The sequence below is a fragment of the Oenanthe melanoleuca genome, chromosome 7 (assembly GCF_029582105.1).
Source record: "Oenanthe melanoleuca isolate GR-GAL-2019-014 chromosome 7, OMel1.0, whole genome shotgun sequence".
Taxonomy (NCBI): Eukaryota; Metazoa; Chordata; class Aves; order Passeriformes; family Muscicapidae; genus Oenanthe; species Oenanthe melanoleuca.
In genome coordinates, this window is record NC_079341.1 from 23,513,025 (window position 1) to 23,528,595 (window position 15,571).

Below are 15,571 nucleotides of genomic sequence, written 5' to 3' on the forward strand. Positions count from 1 at the left end.
GGGCAAATCTTCCTGACTTCCCAGAGACAGCATCTTCCTCTGAAGCTGAGTAGAAAGCAGTATCTTGAGGTTAGATTAAATCTAAACCACCAAAGTAATAGTCTAGTTTTAAATGCTAATAACCTGTGTCCTTTTTAATGATTTCTTATTAATGGTAATCAGCAAATGTGAGATCATTGTCTTTAGGTAGAGCATTAATCACTCAAAGGAAGTTACTCTAATTACTTGGAAGAAAGTAGCAAAGCTTCTCAAATTTATGCTTTTTAGAAGACTTATTATGTGTAAGAGATGCCTTACATGTGGGATGCCCAGAAATGAAAATGATTGAAAACAGCATTTTTTAACTGGGGAGGGATTAAAATCTCGTAGCAAGGGTGAGCTGCCATATTTTGTGTTTCTGACTCAGAAGGCAGGAGGAAATTAGAAGCTTTGGGAGTTAGCTCTGAGGTCTCTCAGACTTCACTTCCAGCAGTTTGAGTTGTTTTCTGCGTGGATTTTTGTTCCTGAGATAGTTTGTATGAATGGCAGCTCTTTTATATGTAGCTGAGGAAGTTGGTCTGTCAGTATAAAGGCAGCTGGATGAGCTGTGGGGAGCAGATTCTTGTAGAAGAGCAGCCCTGCTGCAGTGGCAGTGATCCTTTTGACCACAGCAGATCAGCACATTTGCCCAGGTGGGAAGGTGAAGGAGTGGTGTGGAAAAGGCTCAGGTGTGGTTTGCAGGCCCCCATGTGAACTGGCTGTGGCTGTGGGCACCAGCAGCCAGGGGTCACCTCCAGAGTTTGCGCTGCCACCATTTCTCCTGCGCTTGCAGCCTCAGCTCCGGGGTATCGCACACGCTCCCTCCGCCGTGCACGCGTGTGTCTAATGCTCATACTACTTTTCTCCCTCACTGCTGCCAAGTTTGATGCCCCTGGGCCCTTCCAGGAGGGAGCCAGCCTGTTGGATCTGGATTTTGATCCCATTAAACCAGATGCCACTGTGGGGAAGGCCCCCACACCCGCCTCCCAGGTTGGTTCATATCGCCGTTCCTTCTGCCTTCATAACTCACTTTTTGCCACCTGTGGGGTGACTTGAGCCCACCTGAATGATCACATGGACCTGAGCTGTGGGTGGCCGGGCCTTGGGTGCGGGTGCCCAGGATGGGGACCTTGGTCTCCTCTGCTGGATGTGCAAGTCCAGGAAGGATCAGGTGGCTGCTGGCCTGGCCAGTCAGGCACTAGGTGTTGGTGGGTGCTTGAGTTTTGCTCTGGTGATCCACTTAATGTATGTCCCTCCCTAGAGCATCATCCCCTGTATGCTCTGTGCATTTAAGTTGTTAGTCTGTGGATGGGCATTCAGCCTGAGCTCTGTGCTCCTCCTGTAAATTGCTCTCAAATGGATTTTTAATTAACAGACACTTTGATAATCTGCAGTTACTTAATGTGAATGAGGCTGTAAATGGATATTCAAGTGATGTGAAGCCCTTCTTTTTCTGTGTATGACATAGCCTGCATCCACAGCTGAGAAGCAGCTTCCTGCCCATCACAGTGTGGTATCAAAAAGGAAGATGCCTAATTCTCTTCTGGCCTGTACCTGATCCTGTCCTTTGTCAGAGGCAGGTGGACTGTGCCTCATTATATGTCTAAATGACTGGAGGTTTTGAAGTGCATCCTGAATATGGTTGTTGTTCTCACTGAGACTTTTTTATTTATTTTATATCTATTTTTAATATATTTTATATGTATGAACTGGTTATTTTTTGCCTGTGGATGCCACTAAAATTTGTAATAAACGTAATTGGGTTATTTATAGTGCATCTCCAGTATCATCATGTTAAGTAGGTCTGTATGGCACAGATTTTTGTAGGAATAAGACTTCTTTCGTCAGAGAGATCAAACATTAGGCATTTGATTCTCCTAAAATAAAATACTGTATCTGCAAGATACTTGTTACTATCATAATTTGATACACACCAATATAACAAAGCTGTCCTTTTTTTGAACTTTATATGGGTACACGGGCATTTTGTGTCTACTTGCCCTCCAGGACAAGTTGCATATCAGGATAAGCTTTTTTTAAAAAAAACAACAAATTTTTTTTTATCTGTATCACCAGTTAGAGCTCAGATAATTGGTTATACTGATGTAGGATACAAGTGTAAATTTGACTTAAAAGGAAGCAACAAATATTACACTAAATGGATTTTTCAAAAGTGTTCAGCAATACCATATTTAGTGTTCTAACCTAATTATTATTAGCTTCAGAAGTCATTAAGAGAGTTAAAAATCAATAATTTCTGCTGGTAACCAAAGTACAAAACATAGTGAAAACCAGCTAGTTATCAAAACAGTCAGATTTGTTTCCTGTGGGGTGGGCAGTGTGGCAAAGTGGTTAAGGTATCCAAAGACACCACAGAATCATAGAATATTGGAAGGGACCTTAAAGATCTTTTATTCCCAGGGATGTATAAATTCATTTACTTACATATATTTTCAAAACATGCAGAGATAAGTGCTGTTGAATGTGTATGTCTGCTTCAGTCTGATCAGTGTCTGTAATGTTTGTACTCGCTGAAATAATCATGTATAAACATGTTTTATTTTTGTTGCTCTTTGACATGCTTAGTCTTTACCTTGGGATTTATGGGAGGTAAGAAATTCATACAGCTTTTGTCTCTCATCATGTGCTGTTCACATGCCAGTGCCATCTCTGTTCACATACCTGTCTCCTTTCCTTCACTGCTTCTCCTTCCTGCACACCCCAGACTAAAGTTGCTTTGTGTGCTGCTGGACCCACTTATGCATCCTGTATGAAGCCCCAGGGCCAACCACATTTGCAAGTCAGTCTGGCACTCTAAGACTTAACCAATGCACAAACCCATTGCCTTTCCCTGCTAACCCACTCATCTTTCCCTTGGCATAATGCTGTGACTTTCACCTCATACTTAGTACCACTGTGGCATCATCCTCACTCTCCACAGCACAGTGTTTCCTAAACTCTCTACATCCTATTGGTCTCATGTGCAATGCATAAATATCTCAGCTGCCCCTCATCATTACTGCCTGTACCATTAGATACACACACATCTGGAATTGTCTGTGGTGTTTGCTGTTCATCCTTGTCAGACAGGCTGATGTGAGTTAGCTCACCCTGTGTCTACACTGGAAGTTAACTGCAGGCCCAGGACCTGCCTGGCATCTGTCTCAGCCTCAGCTTTGGAGCTGCTGAGAGGGAGACCCTGCACATGCCCAGCATCTGAACAAAAACCTGACCCTCATTTATGCCCTCTGTATATCTGGCCTGGACAGGTCTCAGGTTGCTGCAGATTAGCCCTGTGAGAGATACTTCAAGCACAACTACCTTTGAGTCCCTCTGGACTGACAGCCATTCTCTGTGGACAGAAAATGCTTGATCTGGGTACTCAGGCTTGCTGCTGGGGCTGGGTGTATCCACTGTGTAAGCTCATGCTGAGGAATTGAGTCCTGCCAACCTTTCCATTCCTGAGGGCCAGATCACCCCCTAGACTGAGTCCTTAGCCCTGGCCTAAGGACTCACTGTGGCCCCTGCTCTTCTTCACATGAGCTTAGGTGATGTCAAGGAAGATTTCCCCTGTGTCTTTTATCAGCCACCAGTGTTTAACATCTGTCATTCCCCTGTATGTGCATTGTCAATCTGTCTTTGTAGGGAAGAAGAGGTTTAGCTAGGAAAAATCTCATTCCTTTCAGGTGAATAGGCAAGGGTGAGGTATGACTGTATCTGGTTGAGCTGTGCTTACAGTCTTGGCTGTAAAAAATTTCTTGGGCCACTTCTCTCATCCTGCAAACTGATATTACCCAAAGGAGAATTTGTTTAACCAGGAAATGCTACTAGTCAAGGTGTTCTCACTGTACCAGTTCTCATCTTGGTATACCATACACAAAGAGCAGAGCTTCCTAAAGCTGGGGAATCCTCCTCTTCAAGTCTTTGGCAGTGTTTTTGTTACAAATGTTCTTAGCTGTTGATGAGAGGAGACTTTTTTTTGTCGTTCCTTAGTCCCAAAGGCCACAAGGTTAGCAACTGCATAGAAGCTTGAGTGCAGCAGTGCTGGCTCAGTTCTGCAGACTGGGAAATGTGCATTTGATGTGCATGATGCTGCTGTTGGAATAATCAAAGCTTTCAAACTTGGTAACAGCAGTGAGCAATTCTTCTTCTCCTTGTACTATCTTTCCATGACTGCAAATGCTTTTGTAGGCTTGACAGGTATATAAAATAAAAAACTTAGTAGCTGACATAAAAATGCCCTTTTTGAAATACAGGGGATTAATTTAGATTCTGTTTCTCTGATTACTAAATACTATTTTTGTAAATTAGCTGCTTAAAAAGAAAACCTAAACCCAAACCCTCACATTGTGCTCCTTTGCACTTGTCCTTATAAAACCCATGCTTGGTCAGATAGAGCTGGCCTGGCATCTGTCCCAGTTCCAGTTTCACAGAACCCAAATGAAAACCTGGGAGTGAATCCAATTAAATAGGAGCATCCTTTGTAGCATTTCATATGCATGTATTTACCAAAGCTGCTGAGGGAATCCTGTAGGATGGGAACAGCTCTGCTCTTTGTAACATCTTCTGGCAGTATAGGCCTTTGGACATGGTGATGGGGAGACATGAGGAAGGATGTGATAGGGGAGGAAAGTGTGTGTTAGATGACACCGCTGGAGCAGCTGAAGGTAAAGTAATGAATTTTTATTAAATCAAGGATTTATTTCTTTGTTATTGCTGCTGTTATTAGAATGCTGCTTGGAGCATTATGCTAGTGCATGGTTAGTAGCCAGATGGGGGTACATTTAAGGTTTGCCATGGTGATTGCTTTACTCTGGGCTTTTGTAAGGTGGCACTATGAGAACTGCAACATTAAGGAATCTGGAAAATGCCTTGTTTTGAATAGGATTGTATTCAGGGGTACATGTGTCTTGGTTTAACTTCAATTGGCAGCTGAGCACCACACAACCACTCATTTCCCTCCCATTGGTGGGAAGGAGGAGAAAGTTGGAAGGGTAAAAATAAGAAAACTTGTGGATTGAGATGAGACCAATTTAATTAAAATAATAATAATAATCATAATGAAAAGGAAAATAACAAAGATAAATGAAACCCAAAAAAACCCAGGTGAGGAAGGAAAAACAGTTGCTCAACACCAGCTGACTGATGCCCAGCTCATTCCTAAGCAGTGGTGCCTGCTCAGATTTTCCCCTAGTTTATTCACTGAGCATGATGACATTTGGGATATACCTGTGGTCACTTGGGGCCAGCTGTCCTGGGTGTGTCCCCTTCCTTGTACCCCCCAGCCTCCTTGCTGGTAGGGTAGCATGAGTAGATGAAAAGTCCTTGACTTTAAGCACTGCTGAACAACAGCTACATCATCAGTGTTGGCAACATTATTCTCATCCTAAATCCTAAACACAGCCCTGTACCAGCTATTAAGAAGAAAATCAACTATCCCAGCTGAAGCAGGACAACAGATGTTTATCAAATGTATGAGGCATGCTAAAGCTGGGTATTCCCATGTATTAAAAATGGCAAATCTTGGGAGTTTTCTCAGATGATGCCTGGCCAGTCTCCTAAGGGGGTGATTTGCAGCCTTGGTGCTACCAGATCCAACATACTTCCTGCATTGTTGCAATTTCTAGGAGGGGAAAATAAACATCTTTGTGTAAAAAGAGTTAACCTGACTTCAGACAGAAGAGATTAAAAACTTGAACAGCTGGAAGCCATAGGTGTTTGGTTGATCTTTTGTTGTGCACAGAAACCCCTGTCTCCAGGCATTTTAGAACAGTCTTTGCCAAGCAGTGATTTGTGGGTGATACTGAATAGCCTTGGTGGTGGCAGCTTTTGTGCAGTAGAAACTTCCTATCAACACAAATGTGTTACACACCCCATCTGGAATATTCAAAGGAATTTCTTAGTAATAGAATATTCACAACAGAATCCAGATTCACAATTCTTTGGGCTTGTCTGAAATCGAAGGGAGTGAAAGTAGCACAGTGTCCTGTTTGATTCAGTGCTAATGGCATGTCAGTGATGGGTCAGGACTAAATTCCATGTCTGGACACATTATTACCATGCTTTTTTTTTTCTGGGAGTGGGTGAGTACTTAAATATTCTGTGATTGTTGATCCTTGGAAGTAGACTATGGTGAGATTCTTGTTCTTTGGCATGCAAGAGAACTTGTATTCTCTTACAAGTGGGCAGTCTAGATCTAATAAGAAGTATTGTGTGTGTAAAGTAGGTCTGCAGTTTAAATCATGAAGAGAAAGAGGCACACAGAATTTTTGGCATTTCATTGATTGCCCCTGAATTATTGCTTAATGCGTGGCTGGGGTTGAGGGATTCTGGCTTTGCTGAGATTTCCATGAGTTGCAAAGAAAGGGGGAGACAGAAATGTAGGCAGACCCTACATTTCACCTACAGGTGATACCCTACTCACCTGTTAGTCAGCAGATGGCTCAGGCAGTGGCACAGAGCACTTGGGCAGGCTGGGCTGCACTTGCACACACGTGTAACTAGAATGAGAATAACTTCCCACTGGGATGACTTTTGTATTGCAGCCTGCAGAAGCAGCTCGTGCAGGAGCCGAAGCAGCTGGATCAGAAGCAGCAGCTGGAGCTGAAGCATCTAAAACTGAAGCTGACTCAGGATCGGTAAACACCTCAAGGGACAGCAATCCCTTTTCTCCATCCTTTTGTTATACAGCACATGTGGGAGCTGGGCTGGGAAAAGAGCTGTGTAGCTGCTTGGAAAAACATGTCCCTGCCACCAAAGAAGTTACAATGCTTTTATTCAGGGACCAGACTTAATTGTTGCATTTTATCTGTGTAATGCTTAGGGAGAAAGTTCTGCTGGAAAATTCAGTAAAAGAATTGTCCTTTCACCCATGTTATTGAGTCAGCCCACAGCCCATGCTGTGTCCTAAGCTGTGTTGTCAGCTGGATTCCCCCTTGCTTGCCATTTACTTTACCCACCCTGTCCTCTGGGCTCTGGCTGTGTCTCCTGAATATCCAGGCTTCCTCTCTTTTTAGTGACACTGCTGTCCTTCTAGGGGACAGGGGTAGGTCCTGTCTCATGGCGGCTTGGTCACATTTGAGTTGTCTGTTCCAGGAGGGCTCTGTGAGATTGCATTGTGACCATAGCCACTGGGAAATGCCAGGCATTATGGTCTCAGGAAACCTCTAACTCATCATTTCTGCAGCCTTAGGCAGAGAAAGACAGCAGTCACCAGTCCTGCCTTCTCACTGCTGCCTCTGCTGTCCCTTGGGGTGTTTTTGTGGCTGACTGGTGTGCTGGGAAAACCCACTGAAGCCATGGGATGGTTGGGGGTCTGGATCCTCCAGGGTAGACTTGGAGCTTCAGTTTTGGATTCTCTTTTCTCAATGGCTTTTTTTCCCTTCCATGGCTGCCACTGCCTACCAGGGCTCTCTGCCTGCTGTTGTTGTGGAAACTTTCCCTGCAACCATCAATGGCACAGTGGAAGGAGGTGCTTCATCTGAGAGAGCTGACATGCCCCCAGGATTTCTGTTCAAGGTGAGTGTGTGGTTGTGTGGCATCGAGTTCCTGGTGAGGGTTTTTTCTCCCCTCTAAAGCATTAACAGCTTTCACTCAGCATGGCCATGGACTAGTCCATATTGAAAGGCAGAATGGATGTTGAAGGAGAGAGAAACTTTCCTCTCCAGCAGTGTAGCTTCATGCAGTTCCAGATGTTTCAAAGGATTATATAAGAGCATCAGCACCTAAAGGTATTGTATCTTTGCTGTACTGTGCAGCAAATCTGTTTTCTCTGCTGCAGTGGTTTCTGTCTTGGTGGTCTGGTGATGTCAGTCACAGACTCTGGATAGTGGTTAAAATGTTGTGCTCCTGACAGGAAATGTTAAACTTCAGTGCAAGTGGCAAATTGAGAAGAGTTGAGAACAGCAGGAATGGAGGACTCTGTGTTTGAGGGAGTTAGAAAAGCCAGGATTAACAGAGAAAGATATAGGTCTAGAGAGAGAATTTGGGTGGGTGTTCTGAATATGCCAAAGATCACCTGCAGCAATGATGTGGAGGAAGGAGTGATTTTGGGTGAAGATAAGCCACAAATTTAATGTGCATAAGGGAGTGTGGTAGGGAGAAAGCACAGATGTATCATGCCCTAAAAGTGAGAAGTTACAGCATCATACTGTAGGAACACTACTCTGCTGTAATCATTCCCATTTTTTTTCCGTGAGTTCTTCTGAAAGTGGAAGAATGGCAAAGCCCTGAGGAATTACAGGAGGCTCATGACATGAAGTCTGGTTTCAGGTGGCCTTACAGGCTGTAGTTCTCAAAGTGCTTCTGTGCTGTCCCTGCAGGTCCAGGCCATGCACGATTACACGGCCACCGACACCGACGAGCTGCAGCTGAAGGCTGGGGACGTGGTGCTGGTGATTCCATTTGAGAACCCTGAGGAGCAGGTGAGTGGGGGAGGCTGTGTGAGCCTGGGCCAGGTGGAGCCCAGGGGGTTTCCTGAGCTGCTTCTTTCTTCACTAACAGTTGGCTGGCTGGATGCTGAGCCATTAGTTTGTGGCTGGGAGCTGGCAAGAGAGCCGGTTGTCCTTGAGCTTGAGATTGGCTTTCTGCAACAGAGGGGAGGACTTTGCTTGTTATTGGAAAGTGGAGATATTCTGCTGCATTAAGCATGTGGAATAGCCATGGATTCTTGTCCCTGTCAGAACATTTGAGCCGATACAGTGGCTCTCTTGATCAGGGAGCCCAACAGAACCTGTATTTAGCTTCCTCACTGCCCCTTAACTTGATGGACATTCCCTATGACCACTACCACACAGACTGTGGCATTGAAAAAAGTGACTCATACCTTATGGTGTTTTCTTCTCTTTTGAGAAATGTTGAAGCTCTGAGAAAGCAGTTGGTGGTAGATGATATTTTGCACTTCAGCTCAGCAGTGGCTGTTTCCAAATGACTGTGTTTGGTCAGGAGATGGCAGCAGAATCAAAGGCTAGAGCAGGTCTCAGCTCCAGAGAATAAGTCTTGCTGCCTATCTTTATCCTGGGTTTACTTGGTCATGTTTTTCTTTAATTTGAGCTATTTCTAGAAGCCTTGAGTAAGTCCTCCTCACTTTCTCTGTTTGAGAGCACCTAACTGGCAATCTGCAGCAGTTTTACTACTTTGACTGAGAGAGGTGGTGAGTTTATAAAATTAGTGCTCACATCTCTACGTTTCTGTTTGGAAAAGAAAGAGAATTTCCAAATCAATTTCCAAAGCAGTCATCAGCTCTTTGGGTTTGGCCAAGTTCAGATAAAATCTGGATTCCACAACAGGTGAAGAGAAGGTGACATAGTTCACTAACTCAGAAAATGTGGATCCTCTTTGTGGCCAGCTGTTGGCTTTGTGAATTATGGAGGCAGATCATGGATCATGGTGATGCTTGTGAAATGGAGCTATAAAATGCCAACAGCTCCCACACAGCTAGGGGAGAAAAGGTTTTTGGGGAACAGGAACTGATTCCTTCTGAAGCTAAGACTCAGACTCCCCACTGGTGGGACTGCCCTGCACAAGGATTGGTGAGCATTTCTTTCTCAGCAAGCTTTCTGGATGGAAGTGAGTGTCAGCTGCCCCAGTTTCTGTGGTAGGAGATGGCGTTTGTGGAGCAGAGTTTTTCAACGCCCTGTGTTTGCACTTTAGCTGGATGTGGGTGCAACAGCCATGAACTCGAGACTCTCCAAGCTGCAGAGGGTGAGCTCTGAGTGTTGCTAACATGACTCTGTAGCTGCACTGAAGCCCTCTAACCCTTCTACAGTGTATCCTGTGCTACAGCTCATTTCCCTAACCTCAACCATACCCAGCCAGGAGTTGCTGGCTGTTAACATGTGCATGAACAGTGCACGTGAGTGGAGGGAGCTTAGGATACTGGACTGATTCACATCCCTACCTTACAGCTAGGTGTCATTTTGTGGGTACATCCAGGCCTGGTTTCATCTCTCTTGATAGAAGAAAGGGTTGAGAGCAGCAACACTTCTAAGCTGGCACTTTAAATGATGTGGTTGAAAATTGTCAAGGCCCCATCTGAGTCCTTGTGTCTAATCCCTAGAGCTGAGGAGACCCTTCAGGGCAGGGTGTGGTGGGAGTGATGCATGCATGCTGTATGGCACAGCCCTGTGTGCAAATGGATGAGCTTTTGTGCCTGATGTGCTGTGAGCTGGAAGCTGCTTTCTAGACACTTGGGCCCAGTGTCTTCTGTTTGTCTTCCTGATTTATGGCATGTCAATCCTTCCACAGCCCCTGCAGCTGGCTGCTGCAGATGGGCTCCCATCTCCTGTCTTCCCCATGACATTTCCTGGAAGTTCCAGTCTAAGGCAGCAGCCAGGGCTGAGTGAGCTGCAGGCTCTGGGAGCTGTGCAGCTCTTGTGCCTCGTGCTGCACTTCAAACCCACAGGCTGCCCACTGCAGATGAGTGGGGCATGTGCATGCTGAAGGGGAGCTCCAGGGCATGCAGAGAGTAGAGTGGTTGTACACCTGAGCTGCAAGCTCAGTGCAGCCCTCCCACCTTAAATATCCTGACTACCTTGAATCTCTCCCTCATGTGCCTAGAATGGAGCAGAAATCTCAAAGCCAGACAGCCTGCAGGTAGAGGGTGGGAAGTCTGGTTCTGTTCATGAGCAGGGCTCCTTTCACCTGAGTGAAAACTCATCTGTGTTTATAGATGTACAGTTTGGAGGCTAGGGAAGACCTTATTGAGAGACCCAAATCACATGTAGCCAAAACCTGGGAGTTTTGCTAACCTCACCTTGCAGCAAGCCAAACAGACTATTGAGTTTTGGGAAAATGGGTTGGGTTCCTCAGCTCCCAGTTCCCCTAGGTAAGGATTTCAGCATAGCAAATAAGACTCATTTTGCCTGTACCACCTCTAAAATGCCAATCATCTGGGTGCTCTGACTGGGGCAGGGATGAGCACCTCCTGGGGCTGATTCATCCTTTCCAAAGACTTGTGCCTGGGATGAATGGGGTGAATTACACACTGCCTTTCTCTTTTATGGCTATGGAGAATGCTAGACCCCTCAGGTTTCCATTGTGAAGGGTGAGATAGGTGATTCCCATCCTGTAGCTCTGGAGTCTCTTTTGGCAGAATTTCTCTTGCTTGAGTGGGTGTAAATTATGACATGTTTCTGTTACACTTGCTTATTTTGTTCTGTGTCTGTACAATCTGGATCAAATGGGAGCTTTGGTATGAACTCTGGTAGGATGTAGCCTTTTCTCCATTTAAAAATAACAAAAGAAATTTTTTTCCTTCTCCCCTCTACTCCTCCTGGATTGTCTCCAAGCCAAATAAGAGCATGGCTTTGGTAATGCCTTGACACCTCCTTGGCCTGCAATGTGTAAGAAAAATCCCTGCTCACATCTATCCCTCATCTGATCTCTGTCTTCTCCACCAGGATGAAGGATGGCTGATGGGTGTGAAGGAGTCTGACTGGATCCAGCATAAGGAACTTGACCAATGCCGAGGGGTTTTCCCTGAGAATTTCACAGAACGAGTGCAGTGAAAGTCCAAGCCCACCAGCTGCATTTCTGCTGGAAGAAAGCAAGTTTTCTGGTAGATAATTGAAAAAGAACAACAGGAAAAGAAGAGAGAATTTTGAAGGAATAGAAGCCTGAAAAAAAGTCAACCTAAAGGGTGTGTTCTTCTCAAAGGGCAAGGTTTCAGAAGTTAATTGAAATTCAAAGTGTTATTGAAATATATACATATTAATAATAATAAGGCAATTCAGATACCCTCTTCCCCTATGGTTTAAACAGCATTTGGATTCAAAGGACTGATGCAGAAGTAACTCAGTGAAGTTCTCCAAGTACTGCATTGACTGGATTGTCATATGTCAGTCTGATTCCTGGAAAGGCAGTATTTGTTGAATGGCTTGAGTGTAGAAGCTGCATTTGCTCTTGGGTGGGTTAATCTGTTTTGTCTTGAAGGTGGCTTGCATGGCAACCATTAAAATTCAGCCTTCCCTACATCTTCAACCGACAATAGGCCAAACTTTCTGTTATGCTGTTGAAAAAAAGATTTAGTGTATAGAGTTCACCACTACAATGTATGTGTGTGTGTGTGTGTATTTTATTTTCTTCCTTTAAAACAATGTTACATAAACTGTGATTTTATACATGTAAAGATAGAAGAAACTACATGGAAAGGGCATGAAGAAGGTGAAATGTGTGAAGCTGTGCTCAGTCCAAAGTTCTTTCAAATGCAGACACCTAAATTCTCACAGTAGTGTTGGCCTGTGAAATCCTAAGGGGAATGGACAAATTCAGGAGGAGAAACAGGACAAAACAAATAGATGCCATTTGGATGTCTCTGAAATTTAGGAGAGGGAATCATCTATCACACACATCCCCATCCCCTACCCCTCAAAAACCCAAACCTTTTGGTGGTTTCAGAAAAGTTTAGATTCGTGTAGATGGAAAATAGCTCTAAAATCTACTGGTTAGAAAATTTGCCTTTGAAGAAAGAGATAAGGGAAGAAATTTTTTTTTCTGTAAGAATATCAAAGAGAAAACACTGATAAAAAAACAAAAACCTACTTTCTGTGCTTTTCATTGGCATTGTTTTTTTGTGGAATTGTATTTCTTATTTTCCTTTGAAGAGTTTAAGTGAAATATGGTTAGATCAGCTTTCTCCAGTGCTGTGCTGGTGATCAAGTTAACCTCTATGAAAACTGGACTCTTGAAATGCTCGTTTAAAATGGCTGTGTGACTTCATGCTATTGTAATGCATTAGGAAGGAAGGCAAGAATATCAAAGTCAGTGTCAAGAAGACACTCTGCAGTCTAATACTGATGCTGAGTCCTTTCCTTTACCTTTCCTTTGCTTCTGTTTGTTTTTGAATTTTGTTTTTTTTTTTTTTAGTTTAGACAGCAGATGACAAGGCTGTTTCTAAGTGCATATTACACTTGTTAATATAAGTCGGTCTGACTCTCCAAGACTCTAAAGTCCCACCAAGGTACTTTATAAACTTTACTTGAATGCTGATGTAGCTGGCAAGCAAGTCAGGCTATTTTAATTTTTTACAGCTTCCCCTCCTCCCCCATGATTGTTTTGCCCTGAAGGGATTTTTAACAGTGAGGTTACACTGTGCTCAGGATCACTCTGAAGTAATCTTCCAAACTAGTAGGAGTTGGCTTTTGTTAAAGCTGCACAAAATGCTGACAGAATACTGAAGATCTCACCTTTTCCAATCTGTTTGGATTATTTGTAGAAAAACAGAAAAGCATTGTAGGGCAAAAATGGTGTGTTTTCTTTTAAAAAAAAAACAACCTTAGTTTGGAGGAATAGATCTGGTTTTGGTTAGAAAATATATTCTTATAGATGCCAGCATTGTTGGAGTTCCTCCTGCTTTCAGCTTGGGAGATGATCCATGCTAGTTATTTACAGCAATGTAACAGGCATTAAATCTGTCCTATATATCCAAATCCCTTCTCCTTTTTAAAAGAAAAAAATGTGCAGGAATTTATTTTGCATCACTGTTAGAAACCCCAATAGTATTTAGGAGTAACTGCTCACAATACAGGACTGGACTCCACAAATTATAGTATGGTGAGCTGTTGCTTTAGAATACTGCCCTGTTTGACTTTTTTTTCCTTTTTCATCAGGGTTGTCTTTATTATTACTCTTTTTTGTTTTTCAAAATATCTATTTTTATGCATTTGTGACTCCCATTACTCCTTTAAAGATTATTCATATAAAAATATACATTTAAATATACATAGAAATATATATATATTAAAAAGCGGGTTGATCCAATTAACATAATGCAGTCAGCTTAAAATGTTTATTTTTATGCAAAACCTGTGGATAATAGCTTTGTTTTTTTAAAAAAAGGACAAGATTCTAAGTTACCAGAGCTGTGATTTTTGTCTTGTAGTAACTGTTCTAGACCATTTAGAAAGCTGTGCTGATACCTAATTTATTGTGGGTTTTTTTTTGCTGTTGTTGTCCTCTGCTGTGCTTGAACCAGATGACTGTCCCAACAAAGATCCTTGTAAGGCCTTTTCATTTTATTGAGCTTGCAGAGCAACTATCCAGTACTGTATTGTCCCTGCAGAAGTGGCAGCACTCTGCAAAAAAGGGATGTTGTTTTCAGGTCATGTGAGTGATGCTCCAGTGTTGCTTGTGGGGAGAGTGTTGTGTCTCTCTCCATTTGCTTCCCCCAACCCCAAAACCCCCAGGCTCCCTTGCTTAGAGCAGGTTAGGGTGGGTTACCTGCATCTTGCATTGCTCACAGATAAGTGGTGTCAGCACATCTCAGTCAGGTTCTGAAAATGCAGGATCAGACCCACAGTTTATAAATTGCCTTATGTGAAAGTAGGATGGCATAGCAGGAAACTTAGAGATGGCAGTGTTCTTTAGGGCCAGGAGATCTGTCTCCTGGGTAGTTCAGCCCCTTGTAAACAGCCATGGCTCCTCCCATTTTCAGTGTTTTTACATCTCCTAAATACCTTGGTTCTGGTTGGTATTACCTGGTGAAATGAACTTCCCCTTTTTCTTTGGTTTAGATTGATTCAAATAGAAAGAGAGACAGTAAACTCCCAAGTAGGCTGTGCCCACCTGGTTTTTCAGTTTGCAGGCTGAACTGAAAAATCTGAGAAAAAATGTAAGGGTGACCTGAGACAATTTTTTTTTTCCATTTTCTCAGTGGAATGAAAAAGGGAAAAAATTGAAACAAACAAATCCTTTCATATCAAAATGAAACGTTAATTTCTAGGGTTGCATTTCATCTTTTTAACAAACGTTATGTCTTGGGCTGTAACAACTTGCTTTGAAGCAAAAATGTGAAACCTTCTGTTTCGAAAATGCTGAAAGAAAATGTTTTAATAGTCTGTTTGCCTTTGCCTTTTTTCTTAATCTGATGACTGGTTTCAGTTAACTCTAAACTGTATTTTTTTGCAAATACATTATCCACTGAAGAGAACCCAAAGAAGCCCAGTTCTGCTCCACTGACAGATACACTGGACACATTTCAGGGATTACTTGGTATATGGCCCATCAAAGCTGCTGTTTTCCTCATTCAATAATCTTCCACTTGGTTGTTCTACTGGGTGAAAAATAAAAGCATCTCTCATCCCATGCCATTGACTGGTCTTGCAGAAAGACATTCTTGCTCTGTTGGCTTCAGTTTGGTTACAGATTTATGAAACTACTCCAGTTTGAGCCTAATCCTAGTATGAAGTGGGAAAAAATATTTACCCAACTGATAAGAAAGAAAGAAGGCATTGCTTTCCCCTGTTTTTTCTACCTTAGCTGTGTCAGTAAAATATCTATTTGATAGAATTAATGAAAAGTCCCAGGGTGAAGAAGAGTATGGTGTTCCAGGTGAGACTCCCACATACTCTGCCATTTCCATGGGCATTCCTCAGCTGTCTGCTTTTATCACCTTTGTTTTGCTTGGCTGTTGAGGTGACACAGTAAATGTGGTTGTGCAGTTTCATTTCCAGCTCCCCAAAGCTGGTACTGCTTTGTGTGAATTGTGCCACAATCCTTGCAGCTTTGTTCATTGCTGCAGAACCCTTTCCTGTCCCACTATCCCAAGAACGTGGCC

General features: G+C 43.2%; 1 protein-coding gene across 12 annotated transcripts in view; it reads left to right on the forward strand.

Annotated features, from left to right (window-relative positions):
* Positions 1 to 14,914, forward strand: part of BIN1 (bridging integrator 1) — an 88,819-nt gene extending 73,905 nt beyond the window's left edge. For 6 of the 12 annotated variants that reach the window (XM_056496281.1, XM_056496285.1, XM_056496283.1 and 3 more), the window contains 4 exons: positions 6,564 to 6,656; positions 7,426 to 7,536; positions 8,340 to 8,441; positions 11,418 to 14,914. In XM_056496281.1, coding sequence (XP_056352256.1) covers positions 6,564 to 6,656; positions 7,426 to 7,536; positions 8,340 to 8,441; positions 11,418 to 11,525 — 414 coding nt within the window. In that variant the 3' untranslated portion in view covers positions 11,526 to 14,914. Of the gene's footprint in view, positions 1 to 900; positions 1,009 to 2,604; positions 2,629 to 6,563; positions 6,657 to 7,425; positions 7,537 to 8,339; positions 8,442 to 11,417 lie in introns of all 12 variants that reach the window. The other 6 variants (XM_056496275.1, XM_056496276.1, XM_056496278.1 and 3 more) reach the window with 2 other exon arrangements.
* Positions 14,915 to 15,571: the final 657 nt, after the last annotated feature.